Genomic DNA, 27,591 nt, shown 5'->3' on the forward strand with positions numbered 1-27,591 from the left:
AGAGAGAGAGAGAGAGAGAGAGAGAGAGAGAGAGAGAGAGAGAGAGATTTTGTACAAAACTTGAAACTGCTATTATTATATACATTGGTTTTTGTCCCCTAATGGACTTCCTTCTGTTTTCTTCTTTTAATATTTGTATAATATTTTTTCTTTCTTCTTTCCTTTCTTCCTTTCCTTGTTTCTTTCACTCTTCCTTTCCGTCTTTTTAAATTATCACTATAACTTCTACTGGGGCAGCTAGGTGGTGCAGTGGATAGAGTGTCAGGTTAGAAGTCAGGAATATTCATCTTCCAGAGTTCAAATCTGGCTTCAGACACTTATTAGCTGTGTGACTCTAGGCAGATCTCTTAACCCCGTGTTTGCCTTAGCTTCCTCATCTATGTAATAAGCTGGAGAAGGAAATAGCAAACCACTCCAGTATCTCTGTCAAGAAAACCCAAAATAGGATCACCAAGAGTTGAACCCTACTGAAATGACTTAACAACAACAAAAAAATAACTTCTACTATGGCTACCAATTCTCCCCCCATTAAAGAAAAAGAAAAACCTTCCCTTGTGACAAAAAAATACAGGCATAAAACAACCCCACACATTATGTATGAAAATGTATGTTTTATTCTGCACCTCTAGTTATCATCTCTCTGGAAAGAGGTGGGAAGCACGATTCATTGTCATTCTTCTTGAGGACTAAGGGATAAGGACTGAGAAAAGGCCATTAGAGGTGGCAATTAAAAGATCATTGGTAAATTTGGAGCGAGTAGTTTCAGAAGAATGATGAAGTCAGATGCCACATTTCAGAGGATTAACAAGAATGAGAGGAGAATGGAGACAACTAATGTATACTCATGTGATTTCTCAAGGAATTTAGCCATGAAGGAGAGGAGAAATCTAGGATAGTAGTAGCTAGTAAGCATGGTCAGATCAAGTAAGATTTTTTTTTCAAGAATGAGGGAAACATTTATTTGTTTGTAAGCAGCAAAGAAGGAGACTTTTAGAAAGGGAGAGATTAACGATAAGAGAATATGGATGATGATGGGGAAGTGGCAATTTGCTGGAGAAATAGGGAGGGGAGAAGAGTCAAGATTTTATGGAGAACTGTTTGTGTTGGTAAGGAGAAGGACCCCATCTTCATCTGAGACCAGAGTGAAGAAGGAGATAGTGAAAGGAGACATCTGAGTGAAGTGAGATGAGGAAGAGGGAGATCCTGGCATCAGAATTTCTAACTTGTGTTTTGTGGAGGTTTTTTGATTTTTTGATTTTTTGATTTTTATTTTAGCTGCATGTGCAACTCATTGTTTCTTTTGTTGATTAAAATGTTTAATGATACAAAATTTCCATTAAAGATTGTCTTGGATATGCCTCAAAGGTTTTCACTGTCTCACTATTGTAGTTTTCTTAATGAAATTGTTTCTATGACTTATTCTTCGGTCTACCAATTCTTTACAATTAAGTTATTTAGATCATTTAAGTTTGAACATTTTCTCTAATGGTCTTTCATTGCTTTTACTTTTTATTGCACTATGGTCAGTACAGGATATGTTTAATGTTTCTTATTTTCTGCATTTATTTATGAGGGTTTATGTCCTGTCATATGGTCTGTTTTTTAAAGATGACATACACAATTTAGCTATATGTATATAGAATTCCTTTCTATTCCCATTAACAATCACCAGAAAACCATCATATTTAATTTTCTAAAATTTTATTCAGGTTCTTAAATTTTTTTATTTATCTTGAATTTTTTCTTAGATTTTCTAGGTCTGAAAGGGGCACATAGAAGTTCACAACTATTATGACTTACTATCTCTCCTTGTAATTTAACTAATTTTTCCTTTAAGTATATATCTATATCTATATACACATATATACATATACAAACTTTATGTATAGATATAAATATTTATGTGGGTATATATACATATATACATTCCATTATCAGTGCATAGATAATTAAATGTTGACATCATTTAATTATATATAGTATCTTTAAGCGTAATATAATTGCCTTGCTTATCTTTTTAATAATGTCTATTTTTACTGTTGCATTGTCAAGTGTAGTGGATAGAGCTCTAGACATGGAGTCAGGAAGACCTGACTTCAAATCTAACCTCAGGCACTTACTGGATGTATAACCCTGGGCAAGTACCTTAACCCCTATCTACCTCATGTTCCTTTTCTGTAAAATATGGATAATAATAGCTAGCACCTACATTCTATTTATAAAGTACCTTATAAACCTTAAAACACCACATAAATGCTAGCTATCACTATTTATTATTACTCTTACTGTTAAAACATTTACCTGAAACATAATAAAATCTTTCCAAGCTCCCTATTTTAACTCCTGATGAATGGTTATGCTTGAAGTGTGTTTCTTATAAACAAAATATTATTAGGTTTGGCTATCTAATCCCTTCCCCATCTTATGGGTGAGTTCTCTCCATTCATGTTCAATGTTATAATGGTGAATTGTGACTTTCCATCCATCATAACCTTTAATACTTTTTTCTTTTTTCCTCCCACTTTACAAAAAAGAATTGGGGAGTTGTGAGAGAAAGTAAAGGGATCTTATAAACACTAGTAATCTATAATTGAAATAGTTTGCTCCCAATTTGGGTGTGTTTCTTGTAAATATCATATTATTGGATTCTACCTTATAATCCATTATGCTACCTTCATCATTTTTATGGATGAATTCATCCTATTTATGTTTACTGTTAATATTATTAATTATATTTCTCTCCATTATTTCTTATTTTTGTCTCTTATTTTTTTTGTTTCTCCCTCACTCTTCTCTTTATAAAGAAGAAAGGAATGGATAAAGAGAAGAAATCTGAAGGTGCTTATAATCTATAATTGAATAATTTATTCCTTCTCTCTGTACTAATCCTAGATCCTGATCAATGTTTCTGACACTTTTTCAATATTGAATCACCCATTATGATCAACTCTTTGAAATTAAAATATATTTTCCTTATATCTATTCCCTCCCTGAATCCAGAGGTGATCAGTGAATTCTTTCTATTTTTTACTTATCCTACTCATTCTAATGGTTCTGGGGTGTTTTCTTTTATGATTTCTTGAAATATGTTGTCCAGGCTTTTTTTTTGGCCATGATTATCAGGGAGTTTGATGATTTTTATTATAAATTATCTCACCTTGACTTATGTTATCCAGGTCAATTATTTTTGGTGGTATCTTACCTTTTCTTTTATTTTTTCAGACTTTTGATTTTCTTATAGTATTTCTTATTTTCTCATAAAGTCAATGAGTTCCACTTACTCCATTTTAATTTTCAGGAAGACTGCCTCTTGGGTAAAGTTTTCTGTCTTCTGCTCTGTGATATTTGTTCACCTTCACAACCTTTCTCCCAGAACTCTTATTATTTTTGTCCCTTCATTTTTTCCAACCACTTTTGGAGTCCTTGTGGCCAAGCCATTTTTTCCCTTTGAGACTCTGTATTTACTGTGGAATTACTCTATTCTTCTGTGTTTACAACTTGGCCATCTGTTGACCTTTAGTATTTCTTTGTTCATTGTTTTCTTCTATTTACACATATCTCTGGACTCAATTCTTTGTTTGGATACTTAACTTCTCGAGGAATCAGTTTCCTCATCTATAACATGAGAAGATAAAATTCAATGATCTCTAAGGTCCTTTGTGACTGAATCTATGATATATGATTTTTTTGCCAGAACCAGACTCTATCCTTTACTCCTAGACTTTTGGATGGTGTCACAAAGCTCTGTTTAGTCCTAACCTTTATTTCTTGTGCTCCTGCTGCTCACTTCCAACTTTTCTTGTGTGACTGCATCCAGAGGATTCAAAACCTTAAATGTCAGAATTCTAAGATCTTCTAGTTTCCCTGAGGTGTCCTCCTAAGGACTCCACAGTCTCCTGCCTCACTTTACCCCACCTCCTCTATGGTACCCACTAAAGGGATAGGTGGTCATCTGGGACCCTGTAGCATTCTAACTTAGGACATTATAGTTTATGACCACCTATCCCTGAAGATTTCTGAACCCGCCAGTGAAAACACTGCAGTTTTCTGCTCCACATGGTCAGAATGTTGTAATGGGCTTCAGGGTTTCAGGGCAATTAAGTTCATGCTAATTTCCTTGGACCCCTCTTCCACACCTGCTTATTCAGGCTTTTTCTGAAGTCCTGAACTGGAATGAAGGATCCTACTGTTATTTCTCTTTGAATTTCTTCATTATTTGGTCTGGTGCCTTTTGAAAATATTTGTTTGAGTATATGTGAGAGATCTGGGATGTTCTATAACCATCACCATCTCAATTGGAAGTCTATTTGTGCATTATCCAAAACATGAAGCACTAAATTGATGGGACAGATTGCACTACCAAGAGAAGATGTAATATTTTACCACTGCTAGACTGCAGACATTAGTCACTAAAAATGTGTCCCTTAGAGTTGTGGAAGTGAGGGTTATGAAGTGGAATTACAGGGAATTACACTGGGGAACCCATACTGAGCTAAAATGATAGGATCACAGATTTAAAGCTGGAAGAGACCTTAGATATAATTTATTCTAACCTTCTTATTTTATAAATGAGAAAACTGAAACCTGGGGAACTTAAGAGACTTTCTCAAGGTCACAAGGTAACCTCAGAGGTGAAATCTTAGCCCAGATCTTCCTGTTCCAGAGTCTATGATCATCATATTGATTGTAGATGTTTTCCTACTTCTACAAACTTCTTATGCTCTCATTAGAGATGGACAGATATGTACTAGGACAATTAAAAAGTATTAATTTTAAATGAAACTGGAGGTGTCTGGCAATTTCACTTATAACTCACCAGTGAGTTGCAGATACTTCTGGATGCTGAATTTTTTTGGTCACAGGTGAGTAACAAAGCAATAGGTAAAATCTACTTCATATGAGTATATGAACTACAAAGAAGGTAACTGAGGATTGAAATACTATTAGTTGTTGGTATTCAGTCATATTTGACTCTTCAAGAACCCATTTGGGGTTTTCTTGGCAAAGATACTGAAGTGGCTTACCATTTTCTCTTCCAGTTCATTTTAGAGATGAGGAAACTGAGGCAAACAGCATTAAGTGATTGCCTAGGGTCAAACAGCCCAGTGTCTCAAGATAGATTTAAACTCAGAAAGATAAATCTTCCTGTCTCTAGACCCAGCACTCTATCCACTTGGACATCTAGCTGCCCAAAAATACTATTAGAGAGTCATTTCCAGGAAGAAGGTTAGCAGTCTTGATTAAGGAACATGAGATTGTTTCAGGAAAAGCAATCTTTTCTGGGTGAGTTGCAGAAAAGCATCTTCTCAGGCTACCCTTAAAATTCCTCTACCTTTCACTGGCTTGCTTTTTCAAATTTACAATAAAGACCAAGAAAAGAAGAAAAAGCAAAGTGGCATGTGCATAGAGAACTGGCCTTGGAGTCAGGAAGACTTAGTTTTAAGTTCTTCCTGAGTTCAGGAATGGCTAGGTGACCAGAGCAAGTCACTTAACTTCATTCTACCCTCTCCCTTGCCCCAAGTCACTTAACTTCATGTCTCCCCACCCCAACCCCACCCAAGTCACTTAACCTCACCCTAGGCAACTCTCTAAGACTTGGTTGCAGAGCAGGTACTGGTCTGCAATGGTAGACTGAGCACCTGATAAAATCACAGGTTTGCTTAAGAAAATAAATACAGGAAGGTCAGATCTTTACATTTCTAAGAATCACAACGACAACTAAGAAAATATTTGGGTCATAGTATTAGAGCTTAAAGAGACCTTAGAGTTTATCTGGTCCAATTCCTAATGTGCACAGATGGGTAAGCTGAGGCCCAGAGAGGTGAAGTCACACAGGTAATTAGCAGACCCTGGACTTACGTGAACTCAGTTCCTCTGCCTCCAAATAAAACATTCTTTCCACTGCTCTGCGTTGCTTCTTACTTGCAGGATGAACCAACGCTACTAAAAATTTGCTTTTATCTTCAGCAAATAGTCTACAACTCAATTTATTCCATCCAGTGCAGCTTCAAGAAAAAGTATCAAGCATACTCTCCATAGCAACTTGAAGCAGGAAGAAGAACGGAGGGTCAGGAAGCTATGACAGGAGAGGAAATATATGTATAATGTCTGAAATCACAGCATTTAAGTGTATTCCCTCACCCACTCTTTACTTAATATTCATCCCCCTCCCACTCAATATACACATAGGAAGAGAAATCTCAGTAATGTCTTTCTAGTATTTAAATGAAGAAACCAGCACACATTATGATGTAATAGGGACCTTATGGAGAGTATTGAGGAAATATTATGAGGTCAGGGCTTTCCCTGAAGGGATAGCCAGGATGCAGGGCTTGTTAATCCAAAGTCATCTTTCCTGCTAACATCCTAGCAGCACATCTTGTTACCATTCTACAGCATGGGATTTTAAGATCAAAGGAATGAACATTAGAGCAAAAACTGAGACTTTGGGGGAACACCATTACAACGGGAAGGATTTTTAGGTCATCAGATTAGTGTCATCATTTCCATCCAGAAATAAAGATACCCCTTTGTCCCTATGGAGATCTCTGAAGACAAGCATGTTAGCGTTACAAATGAATTTAACAATTTCACAGATGCCTTGAAGAAATTTGGGAAGTTAGTGGAAACAACAGTGATCCAGAAAAAAGAAGAAAGACTAGGCTTATATGTCAAAAATGAAGGTAAGGTCAGAAATGTTGAGACCTCCCAAAGAATCCAAAAAAATCAGGCTGACCAAACTATATAGAAATTAGGAGCAGTGAGAGTCCCAGTGGCCTGCTATATGTCAATGTTTGAGGTTACAATATTTCTTTTCAAATTCTTCTATGGGGAAAAAATCGGAAATGGGTGAGATATTTTTCAATCAAGTTCATGCTATTCTGTTCTGAGGTTAGGGTTAGACTCAAGAACATAGTTAATATAATGACAGCCTTGTCACTCATCACCTTTCCTTTCGTGAACCCTCTAATATCGCTATAAGTAGTAAACTAAGTACACTCAGGCTGATTTTCCTTGCTGAAGGTGACCAGTTGAAATCCATATCTTTAACTTTAATGCATTGTGCAGCCAGGTGGCCCAGTGGATAGAGTGATGGGCCTGGAGTGAGGAAGATTCATCTCCCTGAGTTCAAATCCAGCCTTGGACACTTATTACCGTGTGACCTTGGGCAAGTCACTTAACCTCTGCCTGCCTCAGTTCCTCATCTGCAAAATGGGCTAGAGAAGGAAATGGTAAACCACTCTAGGATCTTTGCCAAGAAAATCCCAAATGGGATCAGGAAGAGTTGGACACAACTGATACAGCTCAACAACAACAGGAATTTCTACTTTACATGAGACCTAACTTTTGTTAGGTAGTGTTTGGGTATGTGTAGCGGAATGGTATCAGGGAGAGAATGCTAAATTTGTAGTCAACAAGGTTTGGGTTCAAATTCTTCCAATGTCATTAACTGTAGGACCTCAGGCCAGTTGATTACTTTCTTCAACTTACTTGTGTAAAATGAGGATGATATCTGTAGTACACTAATTCACATAGTTGTTGTGATGACTGGATTAGAATGAGGCATGTAAAGTGCTTTGCAAACTTTAAAGAGCCGTGCAAGTATCAGTTATTGTTGTATTCTGAATGAATTATTTGCTAAATAGGAGTTCAGGAGGGTAAGCTAAGTACTAATAAAATGAAATTCAACAAGGACAAATGTAAGGTCTTGCACTTGGGTACCAAAAATCAATTTCATACATACCAGCTGGGGGAGGCATGGACAGGCAGAGGTTCTGCTTTTAAAAAAAAAAAAGTCTGGAATGACAGCTCAATAAGTATTAGCAGGGTGATATGAAGACCTAAAAAAAGCAAATTCAATTTTTGATGGGATGTATTAAGAAAGGTATAGATTCCTGGAATAAGAAGTTCTTATCTGTTCTTATCAAGTTCTCACTGTTCTTATCAAGCTTCACCTGAAATACTGTGTTCAGTTCTAGGCTCCATGGTTAAAAAGGGTATTGATAAGTTGAGAGGGAGTCCAGAGGAGGGCCACTGAGACCGTGAAGGATGAATGTGTGACATGTTAGGTCAAGGGCTTTCAGGTTCTCTATAAGAGGAAGGAATTAGGAATATTTAACCTGGGGAAGAGAATACTTAGGGGAATGTGCATGAAATGATGCTATATGTGTTCAAGCAGGGCTATTACATGGAGAGGGGATTAGTCCCAGAGGGCAGGATCAGGAGAAACATTGGTGAAAGTTACCAAGAGACCAATTTAGGCTAAAAGTAAGGAAAAACTTCTTAACAATCAGAGGTATTGAAAAGTGGAATGAACACCTCCAGAGGGGGGAGCTTCTTCCTCCTTGGAGGTGTTCAAATGAAGGATGGATGATCACTTGTTTGGTTTGTTATAGTGGAGATTCCTTTCACATACGAGTTGGGCTAGATCAGGTGGTTGGTTGGAATGTATGCTCCCCTGCCCCAATCCTGCAGGGTTCATGATGGAAAGGTTAAAGTGCCCTAGTATCACATGTTGGTCAGTCATTTCAGTCATGTCCAATTCTCCATGACCCCATTTTGGAGCTTTCTTGGCAAAGATACGGGAGAGGTTTGTCATTTCTTTCTCCAGTTCTTTTTACAGATGAGGAACTGAGGCAAATAGGGTTAAATGACTTGCCCAGGGTCACATAGACAATAAGTGTCTCAGGCTAGATTTGAACACAGGAAGATAAGCCTTCCTGACTTCAGGCCTAGAACTCTATCCACTATGCCACTTAATTGCTCCCCACACCCTCCCTCCCACCATATCACATAGTATAACTGGATATATAAGGAAAACCTATGTATAAAGCTACTGGCAGCATCATAAGATCAAAGGTAGTGGTGACAAATGCAGAAATTAAAAGTGATTAGTGGAAATATTACTGGGTGAGAAGTTCCCAATGAACATCTAAGGGCTAATAGCATGCTTAACCACAGTCTATTGTGCTTCTGTGGGTATATTTTGGCTATATTGTAGCTGCCTACCAGTAAAAATACTTGCCTTCCTAATGTGTTGACACCTAACATTGAGGACAAATGGCTTAATGGAAAGATTATATTTGGCTAGTTGTAGTACATACTATGTGACCTCTGGGCCTCAGTTTCCTCATCTGTTAAAATGAGTGGGTTGAGCAAATGTGATGATTCTGTAACACCGTTTCAGAACAAATTGAACTCTGAGAGTCACATTACAGATTTCTTGTCTTCTGTAGTTTTATAAATTCTTTGAAAACAAATGGGATACTGGTTAGTAACTAACTTGCTGAGGAAAGATTGAATACTGCTAAATTAATCTCTTGCTGTGACAAAATGACAGAACTTGAGAAAGCTTTAGGGGAAATGATAAATGTAACATACCTTGACTTTAACGAGGCTCCTGAATCTGTTGTGTATAGTCTACGCATCAATAAACTTCCAAATGTACAGCCACATCTGAGCAATAACTGATAATTATATGTAGCATTGTAAAGTTTGCAAAGGACTTTACCTATGTTATTTCATTTAGGTCTTATAAAAAGTCCTGTGAGGTAAGTGCTGCAAGTAGTGGTAGTATTAATTATCATCATTCTCATTTTCACAGTGAGGTTCAGAGTGCTCAAGTGACTTTTATCCTATATTCATGCAGCTAGTAAGTGTCAGAGGCAGGAATTAGATGAAGGTCTTCCTGACTCTACCCACTATATCAGGCTGACTCTGGAAAGTAATTTTTTTTGAAAGTAGTAATGCATATATATTTAATACATATTATTTCAGATTGTAGGAGTTATGTTTGATTATCTGTGGATTCATATTTGGATTTGAAGACCTCTTTCAACACTTCAAGTACGCCCTGAAGTCCGTGGCACATGGGTCGTGGATCTCTGGTCTAAGGCATTCTATGACCTACAATCTAGTGATTCTGTTACCAAAAGGACAAAGATGCCTGTCTAGGATGATTTTATCTCAATGAACTCATGCTGACTAATAGTAATTCTCTTTATAAATGCTTACAAACCAGTCCTTTAATAATTGGTTCTACAATATTAATCGCAATCTAATACTATGATAAAAATCAAGATGACACTTGGAAAGTAATTTTTAAAAATGAATTAGTCTGAGGTTACTCATAAGTTATCTACAAAGGTTGGTCTTGGATTCAATACCTTTTAGTCTTCTTGTCAGTGACTCAAACAGTAGCCTAGAAATATCATCTCAGATATAAAAAAATCTCATCCTTATTTGTATCAACAATTTTTTAGTAAGTATGAAATATAAGTGCCTCTCATACTACTAGGTTTATTCACTGACCTGGTTTAATCTGTTATGCATAGGACAGCTAGGGTAGTGCAGTGGATAAGAGTTCTGGGCCTGAATTCAAGAGGACCCTAGTTCAAATACTGCCTCAGACACTTACTAGCTGTGTGACCCTGGGCAAGTCACTTAACCCTGATTACCTCAGTTTCCTCATCTGTAAAATGAGCTGGAGAAGGAAATGTCAAACGACTCCAAGGTCTTTGCCAAAAAAACCATAAATGGGATTATAGAGAGTAAAACACAACTGAATTAACTCAACAACAACAAAAAAATCTGTTGGGGTTTTGAAAATCCATGTCTGACCCATTCTTTCACTTAGCAATAAATGGAATTCAGACTAATAAGCTAAGTTTGGCAGCAGAGAGTTTCAAGTTATAGCAGATCTTGTGTGGTTACATGATATAAAAGAAATTCATCCTAATAAAGAAATCACTCTAAATGAATCCTTATAGACCACTACAGCAGGTAGTGTGCTACCAATAGGTAAGATCATTCACATCAAAAAAGTGATAACCAAATCTGATGTTTCCTTTTGGGGCGTCATATACAAGGGGAAAAAAATTCCTTCCTATTTTAGTTGAGTGAGGAGCCATGGTGGTGGTACTAGGACATTTAATAGGAACATTTTCGATCCTACTTTGGAATATTCTAATACCTAGTCAGGTCCAAAAGGACAGAATTTTTTAAAGCAGAATAATCTGCTTCTTACACATTGAAATAAAGTATTAAGATGATCAGAGTGGTACATGTTGAAGTAAACAATGTGGTATAGTAAATACAGGATTGATGTAGGAGTTAGAAAGGCCTGGGTTGAAATTCCACTTCTGATCCTTTATTAGGTGTGTGGCCCTTCACAAGTCACTTAAGCTCTCTGAGCCTCAGTTCCTCATATGCAAATAAGGGAATTGAACTCAATGGTTCTTGATATTCTTTCTAACTGTAATTCTATGAACTTAAGCAATAGGGTCTTCAGCATTTGGTAACAATGTACCTGTAATTCTTTGTTTCAATGCAGACACTATTGATTATGAAAAGTTCTATGAGTCAGTATTGGAATTATTTGGTCCGGAAATAAAGAGCCAAGATGTGAAAAGCTTTTACAGGAAACTCAGCAACAATCCGGATGCACCAGTGGACTGGTGTGAGGTAGGAATTTTTGATGTCTATTCTGTGAAACCTCAAAGTCATCATCCTCAGTATGGGATTACAGATTGATTACACATTGGTTAAGCAGTATCAACATGCATGCTATTTGCCAGGCACTATCCTAAGTGCTGGGAATTCAAAGAAATGCAAAAACATGGTCCTTGCCCTCAAGGAACTCATATTCTAATGGAGAAGACTATGCAAGTAACTATTTACATGCAAGACACATATTGAGTAAACAGAAGGTAACCTCAGAGGAAAAGTATGAAAAATATGTAATGAATTGGGGTGTTATTACAGCACTAAAATCTTGGGACAGGGTTCTTGCTTCACAGTCAAAAGGCGTAGGCAAAATGCCATTTATTTACATTGATAATAAATAACATTTGTTAATACAGATCAAACTGCCTATCACAGAGAACAGACCCACAAAATTAGTCAATCCCAATATATTCTTGTCATTAATTACACACCAGCCACTTTTCCCTTTATTACACCAAGGAAGCACGTGTCCCTTGAGCACAAGGGACAGGGGCTCCTCAGACAATCTCTCTGATACTTCAGAACAGCAGTCCTTAGGTGTCATCCACAGAAGGTCACGTCCTAAGAAGTCACTTCCTATAGAGTCTGGGATAGGTAAGAGAGAATCTCTTTTTATCCCTTCTTAAACTCATAGTTGGTAGAGTCCTAGTTGGTCCTAGTTGGTAGAGAGCTGGCCTACTGTGTGACCTTGGGTAATCATCACCACAAATTGCAGTGCTTGCCAATCTTCATGGGTAGAGAGAATTTCCTCATCAAGAATTCCACACTCCAAGGGCAGCTAGGTGGCACAGTGGATAAAGTACTGGCCCTGAAGTCAGGAGGACCTGAGTTCAAATCCGACCTCAGACCAAACACTTGACACTTATTAGCTGTGTGACCCTGGGCAAGTCACTTAACCCCAATAGCCTTAAAAAAAAATCCATACTCCAATAAAATCACAGATTTAGTTAAAAAAATAATTTTAATAACAAATTCACAGAGTTGCTGTCATTAGATTTAAGCATTCTCTGACCTAGAGTTGGAAATTGGAGTCATTGCGATAAGAAAAAAACTCCATCTTTTTGCACTTTTTCTATTCTCATCTCCAACTTGACCCTGAGACTAAGCTGATAAACATTGATGACATTTTGCTTTTATTACATTTTTTTTGGCTTAGTGGTTAATTTTGAGGTTTCTTTCACACCTTTACTGCTCTGCTTACCAGTAGAATGTCAGCTCCTTGAGGGCAGGTCACTGCTTTTTGTTTTTTTCTCTTTGTGTAACTAAACCCATAGCATTGGTTGCCCGCACCAGGCATTTAATAAATGATTGTTGGATTGAATTATATGTGGCCTTTAGCAAGGCCACAACACTCTAAACAAGGCTTTTACAAGATTCTAGGAGGCATCAAAAGGTCATTTCACTAAGTGGTCATTCCAGTACAGATATTTGCCTATACATAAAAGCATGCCTTACCTGTTTAGGACCACTTCATCTCTCCTAACCTATTGCAATATCCTCCTAATAGTTTTCTCTATATCCAATCTCTCCCCTCTCTAATCCATCCTACATACTTGATATTCCTAAAGTAAAGGTTTGACTCCATCACTTCCCTACTCAGTAAACACAAATAGCTCCCTGTTGTCTCTGGGATAAAATATAAACTCCTATTTTTGGCATTAAAAACCCTTTATAATCTGGTTCCAGCCACAGGGGTAAGAGGACTAAGTGTAGAGTCAGAAGATCTGGGTTCAAAGAATGCCTCTGATACCTCTTATGTCTATGCAACCTTAGGCAAGTCATTTAATTTTCTGGGGCCTCAGTTTCCTCATATGTAAAGTAAAAGTGTTGGATTAGAAGATTTCTAAGGCCATTTCTAGCTCTAAAATCTGTCTTTTCCAGCTGATTACCCATCATCCCCCTTTTCCATCCTCATTATTCTACTTGCTGTATCCCCATACATGACATTTCATCTTAGGCATGCTGCAGTCCATCCAAACTGGCCTTTTCTCTGTTCTATTTCCCACCTCCTACCTTTGCACAGGCTGTTTGTCCCCCATGCCAGAACTCCTGCCTCACCACAATCTCTCAGAATACCTCATTCCCTTCAAGACTCGGTTCCAATGCCACCTCCTAAAATAGGTCTTTCCTGATTCTCCCATTTGTCAGTGTTCTCTCCATGGTGATTCCTTTGTATTTAATTTGGCATGTACTTTGGGTTTACTGATCTCTGCACGTGTTGTGTCTCCCTAGCCAAGCTGCCTTCCCTAGTAGAAGGTCAGCTTCTTGAGGGCAAGAACTATTTCACTTTTGTCTCTGTATCTCCAGCCACCTAGCACAGTGCCTGGAACATAGTATTCCCTCAATAAACCCTTGTTGAATTGAATATAAATAGTTGCTGATTTTATTCATCATATATCTAGTGATGGTAATGCCTGAATATCTCTTAGTACTATCCCTACACTTATTTACTCTCACTTCCAAATAGTGGGCTTTTTTTTTTTCTTTTTTTATGTAAGTTTTTCTCATTCAAACCCATTTCCTTTGGTTTTATCCTTTGGACTTGGAGTCAGGAAGATCTATATTTGAATACTATCTCACACACTTACTAATAATTGTGTGACTGAGCAAGTCACTTTATCTCTTATTACCTCAGTCTCCTTATCTGTAAAATCGAGATAATAGCATCTACCTAATATATGTAAAGCATGTTACAAACCTTAAAAATGAAATTAAAAGAAAGAGAAAGGTACAAATCTTCAATTTTCACTATTAATTCTGAGGGAAAAAAAGGAGAGGAGGAGGAGGGGAAATTTAGGAGGAAAGGAAGGCGAAGCAGAAAAATCTCATGGTTCAGGAAATAGGTCTAGAAATCCAACTACCCAACAACTCTTCTTTTCTTGTCAAGTTAAACATTCAAGGTGCCAATATTCCTCATGGCAAAGAATATTATGGGATGAGCAAAATAAAAATAAAAAAGTTTGATAACCAATATTCCAAGTGAACATCAAGACTAAAATAAAATGTCATATAAATGCTAGTTATCATACAGAGCAATCCTCAGAATAATCCGTCATAGAGATGACAGTTCAACAATAGGGCCAGGGCCTTCTGAACTAATCAGTTAACTTCAAAGGGTGAAGCAGTAGGTTAGAAATTAGGAGAGCTACATTATGTTGAAGGAATATGGATCTATGGTATTTAGGGTAAAATTCTACATAATAATAGCCATAACCTAGAATTCTGGAAATCTATATCCACTGTGAGTAAGTAGCTAAGACTTCTGTTTTCTACCTTTTGTGACAGATGACTCACTAGGCTTCATATATGTGTCATTACAATATGCCAGGATGATTCACCTGGCTTCCATTAAACCAGATGGCCCTAACAAGGAACTCAGTCCCATAAGAAGGATGCCGAGATAGATGAGGAAGAAGAGTGGTTGTAGTTTTTCATAATTGGTCTTCCAGGTGAACTAATATCTTCCCAAAGACAAAACTTGCAAAGGCAATGTGGTATAGCTGAAAGAGCTTTGGTGTAAGAGGAGACCTAGTTTTGAATCCCAATGCTACCATTCCCCATTTTGCACAAATCTATTTCTTCACCTCTCTGGGCCCTGATTTTCTCATTGGCATATTAAGGAGGTTGTGCTAGAGACCTTGAAGGAAGGTCACTTCCAACTCCAAATTTCATAATAAATTATTTAATCATGTCAACTCCAGATTAGATTCTCTTTTTTTTTTTTAAATTGAAAAATCTAGTGCCTAATCCTAACCTTATTCTTGACCTTATTCCTGATGCTGATTCTAACCTACGGCTTGCAGCTGGAGAAAAAGAAAGGTTTTCCTTTTTCATAATCCTGACCAAAGAGCTTCTCCACCTATTTTGATTCATGTCACCATGGTAATCTACTGCTTCAGACTAGCCTTTAAGATGCAATTCAGAAACCATCTTCTGCATGAAGCCTTTCCTAAGCTCCTTGTCTTTCTCTCCCTGATGGTCTTGTATTTTACTACTGTATTGTGTATGTATGTATTTATTAACTTTATTTTTAATGCTGTGTGTATTTTTATATGTACTTGTTGCCCCTGCCACTCCATTAGATTGCAAACTCCTTTCAAGTAGGGTTTGTTTCATTCTTTGTACTTATATATCTAGGTCCCAGCACACAGTAATCAATTAGCAAATGCTTGATTGATTGATTAATGAAGATAATAGGAAAAGGGAGGAGATTAGAGGAGGGAAAGGTGGAGAAGGATGAGGTCCAACAATTTGTATCCACCAAGAGGTGGAAGAGCAGGATTGACATAACCTGGAAGACCACAGTACCTTGCTCTCACTCCTCCTCTAGGACTATATTGATTATTGGACACAAGGTCAAAGTGCCACTAAATAAAGTTCGATTTTCTCCATGGTATTAGGGCAAAGTTTCCCAGAGTACTCCCCAGAGATCAAGTCCAGATTTCAATAATGGAAAACAAGACAATTTCAAGTACCAATAAGAAACAATAATGCTTCTTTGGAGACAGAAAAGTAACCTAGACTATGGTATGATCGATTCTGTTCATTTTATCAACCTTCAATCATTCCATCTACCAAAAAACATTTATTAAAGGACTTACTGTGATGAGCCAGGTCCAAAGATCTTTGATCTCATAAATGTGAGTACTCAATCATTTATTAAATACCTACTATGTTCCAGGCACTGTGCTAACCTCTGGGGATACAAAAAAGGGCAAAAAGTCCCTGCCCTCAAGGAGCTTGCAGTTACCTGGAAGGAGACAAAATCCTCCCACCAATGTGGATTAAAACCCTTTCAGACTTACTGTATCAATACCAAAAGAAAATTTGGCAGCCAGACTTCTTGGCCCTTAGCAAGTCTGATCCTGGAAGACTAGCACATAACTTATCAGTAGACCAGTGCTTAATGCCTTCCTGGCTTTGTAGAAAGCTCCATCAGAGCTTGTACTCCATTGGAATAGTCTTGGAGAGAACCAAGAGTCAATGCTTTGAGATATTCAGAGTATGGCTTTATAGGCAGTAAACATGTCAAACTGGAAGGAGTTCTAGACTGAACACTAATTGAAATCAGCATGCCTATAACACCTGCTTGAAAACTTATTATTTGTGACATGGGCAAATTAAAGGATCTCAATTTCTTTCACTGTGAAATGGAAATAATAATTATGATGTCTTCTTCTCATGGTTGCCATTAGGAAAGTGCTATTCTGTAAACCTTGTAAGCACTGCAAAATTATTTTCACTTTTTTAATGAATGTGGAAAGAAAGGATCTTATTTTAATAGCACATTTATATGTCATTTTACAATTTATAAACTACTTTTCTCACAATAACCCTCTGAAATAGGTAGTTCAAGCACTATTATCCTCATTTTACATATGAGGACACTGAAGCTCAGAGAGATTATATGATTTGTCCTCAGTTCCATAGTCATGCAGCTAGTTAAGTGCCAGGGTTAATTATCAAACCTAGAGTTTCCAACTTTTTTTTAAAAAATATTTTTAACTTAAATATAAAATAAGAAAAGAACAAAAAGCATTGCCATGTGCACAGCAGAACGTTAGAGAAGATTCAAATACCTAGCAATACGTTTCCATTTCAAGAAAGCCTATGTAATAAATATTACACACTGTGTTCTGAGCTGTCCATCTTTGCTTCCTTGTAAGTTTTTTGTTCTCTGCTGTGCACTTTTTACTTTGTTCCTTTTCACCCTTCCTATACATATATGCACATATGCACACATACATATACATACTTAGATATCTATAATCATACTCATATGTAGACATATACATTCATATGCATCTATGTAAAACCATACTATGTCCTCTGTTTCTCTGAGGGTAGATAACAGCTTCCTTCATAAATCCAAGTATTTCCATATTTTTCTAAGTCTATCAACTCATAATTTCCTATACCAGATCAATATTCCAACCTTATACTGTCTAGTTATTTTAAATAGTCTAAAATAATATTGATTTATATGGCTGACATATAGTATAGCTTCCCTATTTTTCTCTTTGATTAAATCTATTTTAGCTTTAACTACCCCTGCTTTTTTTCCCTAACAAATTCTACTTCTGATCTTTATTTTGTTTGTGTGTATCTCTTATTTCCTATCTCTCCTGACTCCTCTACTTTACTTCTACCCACTACCTTAACCTTCTATTACTTAACCTACCCCCCACCAAAGATCCCTTTTATCCTCCCCATCTACTCTTTCCCCTTACCTTCTTATTTCTGTCTGAGTTTTGAAGATTTTTATAGCTTTCCAGATATGTTATTCCCTCCTTAGCCCATTCCCGTTAACCTAGAAACCCTTCTATACCCCCCTTTATCCTATTCCCTCACCCTCTTATTTCTTTGTAAATTTAAAAGTCTTTTATTCCCTTCTAAATGTATATATTGTTCTCTCTTTAACCCAGATCTGATGTGAGTAGGGTTCCCTGAAAAAATCCCTCCCTTATCCTCTCTCCCATCCCTATCCCTTTAGCCTTTTATTTCTTTCTGAATTTAGAAGACTTTTATTCCCTTCTAGTTTTATATATGTATACACACACACACACACACACACATATATATTGTTCCCTCTTGAACCCATTCCTGATGAGAGCAGGGTTCCAGAACTACCAGCCCTCCTCTCCCATCTAATTCCTCTGTGTCAGTTCTTCTTAGAGCTTCTGACTTTAAGCCCAGTATTCTTTCCCCTCTACTCTAGCTGATTTGGTTTGCATCAGGGTACATCTGGTTCATTATGTAGAAATATACTACTGATATGACCAGAAAAACAAACCAAAACAGCCCCATGAAATTGGCTATGCAATAACAGGCCTAAGTCTTCTCCACATTGTGACAGTTTGTGAGTCACCAGTCACCATGCCTCTTGGATTCTTTGGATTCATATATTGGATCTTGGATCTATCTGTTTTTAGCTTGAGGTCCTTACAATTTTGTACAAATATAATGGCATGGGCAAGTTTCAAAGGTTCATTCATAAGAGTTTTAAAAACTCACAAGGGGCCATGACTTAGCTTTCACATGGAAATTATGTTATGATTTTGATAAAATAAATTAGAATGTAAATGTAGTTACTGTGTGCATGGAAAGGAAAGGATACAAGTAGGAGAGAGGGGTTCTGGGAGTACCATTAATAACACTTTCCATGAGTCAAAGATGACTAATTATGACTAATGAATGAATAATTCTGCTTTGTTAAAAAATGGATGATGCTTAGTTCTCACTTAAAGGTTTTTTTAAAATCATGTTTCATGCTTTAAGAAAATGTTAGCTGAGACAACCAAAGTACGTCAGCCTTAGATTTACTGTAAACTTTCCAAGACGTACTTGGTTTTCTTGGCTACAGATTTTCCATAGACTTAGGCTGAATCTCTCCTACCTAAGTTATGTGTTCTCCTGAGATCCTAAGTTCTTAGTGATGAATATATAGATGCTGTCATCATGAGCTAGTTTCTGGGGTTAGCAATATCAGTACGGGAAGACACTGAAGTTGCTCTAAGCATTACCAGAAGAGATTTGATAGGAGACCTGAACAGACTTAACTGTGATTATTACTGCTTCTCTTGATATGAGGGCAGCACTTTGAATGAACCCTATGGTTCTCCAGGTGACTGGTTAAAATACAGCCCCAGCTGTATTCACAAGGCATACCAAAAAAGAGAATGAAAAATCAATTGACAAACAACCATTTGAGGGTAAATTGAGATAATTGATACAAAATTTAGAGTTAGAATGGGACCTTAGACATCATGTAGCCCATAAGTGCTGAACCTGGAGTACACAGACTACCCCCTCCTCCAAAGCATGTGTAAACTTGGATGGGGAAAGAATTACATCTTTATTTTCACTACTTCCTAACTGAAATTTAGCATTTCCTTCAATTACATTTTTAAACCATTGTTCTGAGAAGGAGTCTTATAGGCTTTATCAGTTTGCCAATGGGGTCAACAAAAAAGATTAAGAACTCCAGATCTAGTTCCAAATCTGAGGCTGTGGATAAGTTCACTTACCTTGGCAGTATACTTTCCAGGGATGTACACATAGATGAGGTTGATGCACATATTGCCAGAGCTAGCTCGGTGTTTGGGAGGCTCCAAAGGAAAATGTGGGAGAGAAGAGGTATTAGGTTGCTTACCAAACTGAAGGAATATAGAGCCTTTGCTGACCTCATACATGCCTGGGAAAACTGGACAGTATATCCGTGCCATGCCAGGAAACTAAATTCCTTCTATTTGAATTGTCTCAGGAAGATTCTGAAGATCACCTGTCAAAATAAGGTAACAAACATTGAGGTCCTTTCTTAAGCTGAACTGTCAAGCAGTCAAACTCTACTGCAGATAGCGCAACTCTGAGGTGCTGGCCACATTGTTTGAATGCCAAATGTACATTTGCCTAAAAGACCATTTTATGGAAAACTCACACAAGTGCTCATATGGAGGTCAGAAGAAGTGATACAAGGACACTCTCAAGGTCTCTCTGAAGGACCTTGGGATTGACTATGAGACATGGAGACGCTAGCATAGGACCACCCAGAATAGCATGTCTGCATTAAAGAAGGCACTGTGTTCTATGAGCACAGCAGAATTGTATTAGCTCAAAAGAAGTGTGAGATGTGCAAATTTAGAGCCATCTCCACTCCAAATATTTGCGCCTGACCTGTAAGACACCCTTCTGAGATTGTCAATACTGATCGGATCAGCTAGAATACTCGTGATCAGCCACACTGTACCTTGACCTCAACACAGTGATATCATTTTGGTCCGCTTCTGAGAATGAAGGAAAACAACCACCAAGTATCTGAGGTGAGATTTGAGCTCAAGGCTTCTTGACTTTGTCTCCTTTCTCAAGGAGTTCCATATCTGGCCCACCATTTTTTCTCTACCTCAATTCTTGCTCCCATACTCACAGACTTATTAAATACATTGATGCCTTCTCAAATACTTTGGCTTCCTTTAAAGTATCCTCCTTCCTCACCTTGCTTATTAGGTCTCTTTCCAGCCAGGCTTTAGTCTGCTGTATGGGAAAGTTTAAGAAGCCTGGCAGTACATTCACTTTGCAGAAAAAACTCACCTTTTGGGGGAGGCAAAAGCTTCCATGACATTATCCATCTCATTCTCTGCTGTCCCCTTTTCCTTTTGCCTTCAATCTTTCCTAATATCAGGGTCTTTCCCAATGAGTCCTGTCTTCTCATTATGGGGTCAAAGTATTTAAGCTTCAGCTTCAGTATTTGATCTTCCAGTGAATAGCTGATTTAACTTCTTTAAGCACTGACCAATTTGACCTTCTTGCTGTCAAAGGGATTCTCAAAAGTCTTTTCCAGCACTACAATTTGAAAGAGTCAATTCTGCAGTGCTCAGGTTTCATTATAGTCCAACTCTCACAGATATACATTGCTACTAGAAAAACCATAGCCTTGACTATACAGACCTTTGTCAGCAAGATGATGTCTCTGATTTTTAGTATGCTGTTCAGATTTGCCATAGCTTTCCTTCCATGGAGCAAGAGTCTTTTTTTTTGGGGGGGGGGCTAGGCAATGGGGTTAAGTGACTTGCCCAGGGTCACACAGCTCGTAAGTGTTATGTGTCCAAGGCCACATTTGAACTCAGGTCCTCCTGAATCCAGGGCCAGTGCTCTATCCACTGCACCACCTAGCTACCCTGGAGCAAGAGTCTTTTAATTTCATGGCTGCAGTCTCTGTCTTCAATGATCTTTGAGCCTAAGAATATAAAACCTGATACTACTTCCATTTCTTTTCCCTCTATTTGCCAGGAAGTTATGGGACCACTTGCCAAGATCTTAATTTTTTTTAGGTTAAGCTTCAAGTCAGCTTTTACACTCTCCTCTTTCATCCTCATCAAGAGGCTTCTTAATTCCTCTTCACTTTCTACTATCAGAGTAGTATCATTGCATATCTCATGTTGCTATTTCTCCTAACAACCCTAATTCCAGGTTTTGATTCATCCAGCCTGGCATTTCACTTGATGTACTCTGCATATAAGTTAAATAAATAAGGTGACAACATACAGCTTTGTTGCCCTCCTTTTGCAATCTTAAATCAATCAGTTGCTCCATGTTTGGTTCTAACTGTTGCTTCTTGGCCTGCATACAGACTCCTCAGGAGATCAGTAAGATGATCTGGTACTCCCAGCTCTTTAAGTTCTTGCCACATTTTGTTGTGATCCGCACAGTCAAAGACTTTAGTGTAGTCAATGAAGCAGAAGTAGATGAATTTTTCTGGAACTCCCTTGCTTTCTCCATAATCCAGCAAATGTTGGCAATTTGGTCTCTAGTTCCTCTGCCTCTTTGAAAACAAGCCTGCTCTTCTTGTAATTCACATATTGCTGAAGCCTAACTTGCAGACTCTTCAGCATATTCTTGGTGGAGTGTGAAATGAGCACAATTTTTTGCTAATTTGAACATTCCTTGGCATTGCCCTTCTTTAGGACTGAGATGTAAATTGTTCTTTTCCAATCCATTGGCCACTGTGGAGTTTTCTAAATTTGCATGCATATTGAATGCAGCACTTTAACAGCATCATCTTTTAGGATCTTAAATAGCTCAGTTGGAAAAGCCCTCATTGCTATGCCCTAATTAGGGTTGTGTTCATTACAGTATTATGGTGGAAAGATCAGTTGATCTTGAGTCAGAAGGTCTGGAGCTGGGTGTCACGTGATCTCTCTAGGCTCAGTTTCCTTTTTTTTGTGAAATGAATGGATTGGGGAGAATTACTAAAGTTTCTTCCAGCTCTAATTACTATGGTTGCTGTGTACTAAGTGGTAGATTCATATGCAATTACTCCTCTTTCCCCACATCTGCTCCCTTTTACTTCCTAGGGTTGCTGTATTGTCCCTAGGGGAAAAAAAAATGTAATTAGAAATCCGCATGAGTTTGCTGGATGATTGTCCATTGCTCTAGGTTTTTTGAATATAGGAGATATCTAAATGTAGGGAATTATTCCAAACCACATATCTTTCACAGAATTTATTTTTTTTCTGGGAAACTAGCATTCATTAGCACAAAAATAAATAAAGCATTTTTATCCCTATTGAAATAAAATACAAGTGGCAGTAGAAACACTCTAATGACCAAAATCTGAGTTAAACTGGTTGCCCAATGCTGTTTGGGACAGGTGTTTGTATTGTACTAAGTCGTATTCATAAAATGAGGTGGAATGGGGGTGGAGGTTGTTGACAGCCATTGAACAAAATGTACTTGGCTCATTGTGAGTGCTTAGTAAATGCTTGTTGATGTGGCCTGACCATATCTGTCATAAATACTTAAGAACAAAAATATCAATTAAAGATTTCAGGCTGACTTCCAGGTCATGTGACCAACAAATGGAAGACAAGAAAATTTCTCTAGTCCCCACTAACTCTCAAAAAGTCCCCCAAACTTTGGAAGAACAGTAATATACTAGAAGAAAAGCAATCATAGCTGTCTTTGTATACCAACACAACAAGAGGCTGAACAAGATAGCCTTATACACTAACAGCAAAAAACACTAATGGGGGGCTATGTGGTTGGGGGTGGGAAACCTGCGGCCTTGAGGCCACATGTGGCTCTCTAGGTCTCCGAGTGAGGCCCTTTGACTGAATTAAAACTTCACAGAACAAATCCCACAGGTTCCTCACCCCTGCACTAATCCCTAACTCATTCACTCACCCTCTGTACCAGTCCCCAAATTCTGACAGCACATACAAAAAGTTATTTAATAGCCAATTCTTCAGTATCTGCTAGCATACCTTGCCCCTTTCCTGAACCCATCATTCTATGGCAGCAAGCAACAGACCTTAACTCTGCCTATACACTTGTAGAGGGGGAAAGTACAGTAAAAATGTTCTGTCTGGAGGAAGGGCAGTGCTCTCTGCCTAGGGGCCACAGTACTTAGCTAGAAGGAAGTAGATCAGGATGTTTGTGTATGGCTGCACTAAGCCTTAAGGAAAGGGGATTAGCATTCAACTGAGACCAGACCTGTTCCCTTAGAAGCTTCTTGGAGCCTGCTCCCTGGACTGGGACTAGTGAAAAGTGAATTCCCTCACATGCAGAGGCTAAGGCAGCTTTAAGGTCCTCATAAGCTATAGGAGAACATATAGAAAAAAGGAAACTGCCTAAGATCTCAGGAGGAACAAAATTAAGTTAAAAACCTAGAGAACAAGGGAAATTATTAAAATGGAAGGAAATATGGCTAACAAGACATCTAAATGACTACAAATGGCTCTAAATAAATATGGAAAGACAAAGGAAATACAAGGTAATTTTACGGGATCATTGATTTGGAGCTGGAAGGGACTGCAAAGGCCGTATAAATGAATGTATAGGTAAGAAAACTGGGGCCAAAAGTGTTAAGTGACTTTTCAAAGGTCACTCAGTATACTTGAGAAACAGCAAGAAGGCCAGTCTGAATAGATGTTAGAGACCATGAGGGGAAGTGATACTTGGAAAAGTAGTCTAGACCCAGGTTGTGAAGGGTATTAAATGGCAAACATAGGAGACTGTATTTGATCTTAAAGACAATAAAAGCTAATAGAACTTGAAAAAAAAATTTTTGAGATCTTTTATCTTTTGTCTTTACATCGCCTTCATTTGCAAATGTTTCCTCTCCTTCCCAAGCCTCCCCTCATAATAAAGAATAAAAAAAAAAGAGATAAAAAGCAGTTCAACAAAATGAACTAACCCTTTGACTATGTCTGAGGGCATATACAGTGTTCTATCCCCATAGCCCTGTACCTCTGCAAAGAAGGGAAGCTGTGTTTTCTCATCTCTTATCAGAGCTAACCTTATTATTATAATTAGGTGTAGGCTTCAATTTCATTTTTTGTTCTTTCCATTTACCTTGGTGTGGTCAAATCCAGCCTTAGACATTTACTAGCTGTGTGACCCTGAGCAAGTCACTTCACCTCTCTTTGCCCTACTTTCCTTATCAGTAAAATAAAGATAACAGCATCTACCTCCCAGGGTTATTGTGAAGATCAAATGAGATACTTAGCACAGTTCCTGGAACACAGTAAGCTCTATATAAATGTTATTTTTATTGTTATTATCATTATCATCATTATTAGTAGTAGTAGTACTACTAGTACTCTTTTCCTGGTTCTGCTTACTTCATTTTGCATAAACTCATATGTCATCCCATTGTTCTCTGAATTCTTCACATTCATAATTTCTTATGGGACAATAATATTCCATTCCATTCATTTATCATAGTCTATCCAGTCATTTATCCAATGACGGACACTATTTTATTTCCAATTCTTTACTACCATAGAATGCTATCATGGATATTTAAGTGCATATAGGACCTTTCTTTTTTGTCTTTGACCTTCTAAAAACTATGACTAGCAGTGGGGGGGGGGGGTCTCTTGGAAATTCTTTTTTTCCCCATATCTAGAATGTACTCCCACCATACTTTTGGCCTCCTGGAAGTCTTCAAAATTCAGCTCATGTGACCTTTACAGAAAGTAATTTCCAGTTTCACTTGCTGCTAGTTCATTTCTCCCTTTTATAGGAAGTCTTTCCTCTTAATTCTAGTGTTTTCCCTCCAATGATTATTTACAATTTATCCTGTATATAGTCCTTTTTGTACATAGTTTTATTTTTGCATGTTGTCTCTCCCATTAGATCGTGGAGGGACTATCTTTCACCTTTTTATTCCTAGTGTTTAACACAGTACCTGGCACTTAGGTAGGTAATAGATATTTATTGAATTACCAAGAGACTTCATGGTTACCTTATATTAATTTTGTATATATCTTGCAAATACCTATATGTATATATAGTATCTCTCCCAGCTAGACTCTTAAGTTCTTCAAGGGTAAAGACTTTTTTTTTTAACATTTGTTTCTGTATCTCTAGTATCTCACACAATTCCAGGAAGTTAGATGTTTGTTGCCTGTGGATCGATTAATTGACATTTGAGCATGAATCCAATTTGCTTTCCAGAATGGTTGGACCAATTGATCACTTCACCAGTCATGTATTACTACTAGAACTTATTGAGCAGGGGAGTGACATGGTCACACCTAAGCTTTGGGAATATCACTATGGCAGCTGTGTGGAGAACAGATTGGAGAAGGGAAAGTCTTGAGGAAAGGTCAAATAGGACAATACTGCAGCAGCCCAGGCAAGAAGGGATGATGGTTTTAACTAGGACAGGGGCTGTATGAGTGGAGTGAAGATTGGATATGTGAGATATTGTAAAGGTAGAATTGACCTGTCTTAGAAACTGAAAGGATATATGGAGTGAGTACTTTCTCTTTCCTTTCCTTCAGAATAAACCAAACATGATTTCCAATGCTTATGTTCAATCAAAGCCCCGTGAAAAGTTGACAATGATTTCAGAAAAGTTAGACTTAATGAACAGTTGCCGAATGCCAACTATGTTTGACTACATTATACCAATGGCTGGTAGGGGCAGAGGGACATACATGCACTGAGATATGATCTATGGCTTCAAACAGCTTTGTAGGGGATTTTATCGTAGTGAGTGACAGGCTTTATTGAACTGTTTTTGTTTTGTTTTAAAGAGGCAGCAGTAAAATTTTAACAACTTATAAATAACAAATATTAAAAGATCTCTATAAATTGAGCGGTAAAGAAATATTTCAGGGATAAAAGTAAAAGCTATTAATATGAATAAAAAACATTGCCTTCCCCACTTATCCTTGGAGCAATTTCAAGAGTATAGAAGTACCTTCAACATGGTATATTTGTTTAATGTCTGTTGAATTGAATGAAATGTATAATACATTTTAGTAAGCACTTAGCACTTACTCATTGTCTTTTGTTAGTCTGTGACTATTAAAAATGAAAAATAATTACTGAATGATGTTGCCAGATTTTTTATCCTTGTATGGCAGGGTTTCTTAACCTTTTCTGTGTCATGGACCCATTTGGTATTCTAGTGAATCTAGGTAACCCTCTTAGAATTTTTTTTTGGTGAGGCAATAGGAGTTAAATGACTTGCCCAGGGTCACACAGCTAGTAAGTGTCAAATGTCTGAGGCTGGATTTGAACTCAGATCCTCCTGAATCCAAGGCTGGAGCTCTGTCCACTGCACCATCTAGCTGCCCCTTAGAATTTTTTAAAATGCATTTTTAAAAGTATACTAGGTTACAGAGATTATATAAATAACTGAATATACAAAAAAAAGAAATTGAATCAGCTGTAAATCAACTCCCAAAGAAAAAACTACTAGACCACATGGGTTTACAAGTGAATTCTATCATTCAAAGAATAATTATTTCTAATATTACGTAAACTCTTTGCAAAATTAGGAAAATAAGGGTCCCTTCTAAACTTTTTCTATGGTTGATATTTAAACCACAGAGACAAAGCAGAAAAAGAAGCTATAGATCAATATCCCCAATACAAAAACATTAAATAAAATATCAGCAAATATTCTATAACAACATTAAAATTATATCCTATAATCAAATATATCCTATGCCAGGTTGGTTCTATATCAGGAAAACTATAAATGTAATAAACCCCAGCTTTGAGGTAACACCTACCAAAACTGGAGGAAAGCCTGGGAAAAGTTAGGTTCTCACCAAAATCTCTCACTGCGTACCAAGAAAAGATCTATGTGGATGTATGACACAAAGGGTGAACACTATAAAGAAATTATAGGAATAAGGAAAAAAATTGCTTTTCAGATCTATGGATAGGGGAAGAATTCATGACCCATCAATGAACAGAAGGGATCATAGATAACGTAATGGACATTTTGATCACATGAAATTAGAAAGGTTACAAAAACAAAACCAATGCATTTAAAATTAGAAAGGAAAGAGGTAACTTTGAAAAAAATGTTTTCAGCAAGTTTCTCTGATAAAAGCTTTATTTCCAATATATATGAAGAACTCAATAAAATTTATGAGAACAAGGGCTATTCCCCAGTAGAGAAATAACCAAAGAATATTAACAGATGGTTTTCAAAGAAAGAAATCCAAGGATCTGTAAATATATTTTTAAATGCGTCAAATCTATTAAAGAAATCTAAATTAAAACAACCTCACATTCCATTAGATTGTTAAATACTAAAAAAAAAAGAAAGGAAAATGATAGTGA

General features: G+C 37.3%; 1 protein-coding gene across 2 annotated transcripts in view; it reads left to right on the forward strand.

Annotated features, from left to right (window-relative positions):
- Window positions 1-6,538: 6,538 nt before the first annotated feature.
- Window positions 6,539-27,591, forward strand: part of LOC114050149 (WD repeat-containing protein 64-like) — a 172,956-nt gene continuing 151,903 nt past the window's right edge. For both annotated transcript variants that reach the window (XM_027871753.1, XM_027871754.1), the window contains exons 1-2: window positions 6,539-6,683; window positions 11,333-11,463. In XM_027871753.1, the coding sequence (XP_027727554.1) occupies window positions 6,539-6,683; window positions 11,333-11,463 (276 nt within the window). The remainder of the gene's footprint in view (window positions 6,684-11,332; window positions 11,464-27,591) is intronic.

Source organism: Vombatus ursinus, unplaced genomic scaffold, assembly GCF_900497805.2.
Source record: "Vombatus ursinus unplaced genomic scaffold, bare-nosed wombat genome assembly UNPS02014798.1, whole genome shotgun sequence".
NCBI lineage: Eukaryota > Metazoa > Chordata > Mammalia > Diprotodontia > Vombatidae > Vombatus > Vombatus ursinus.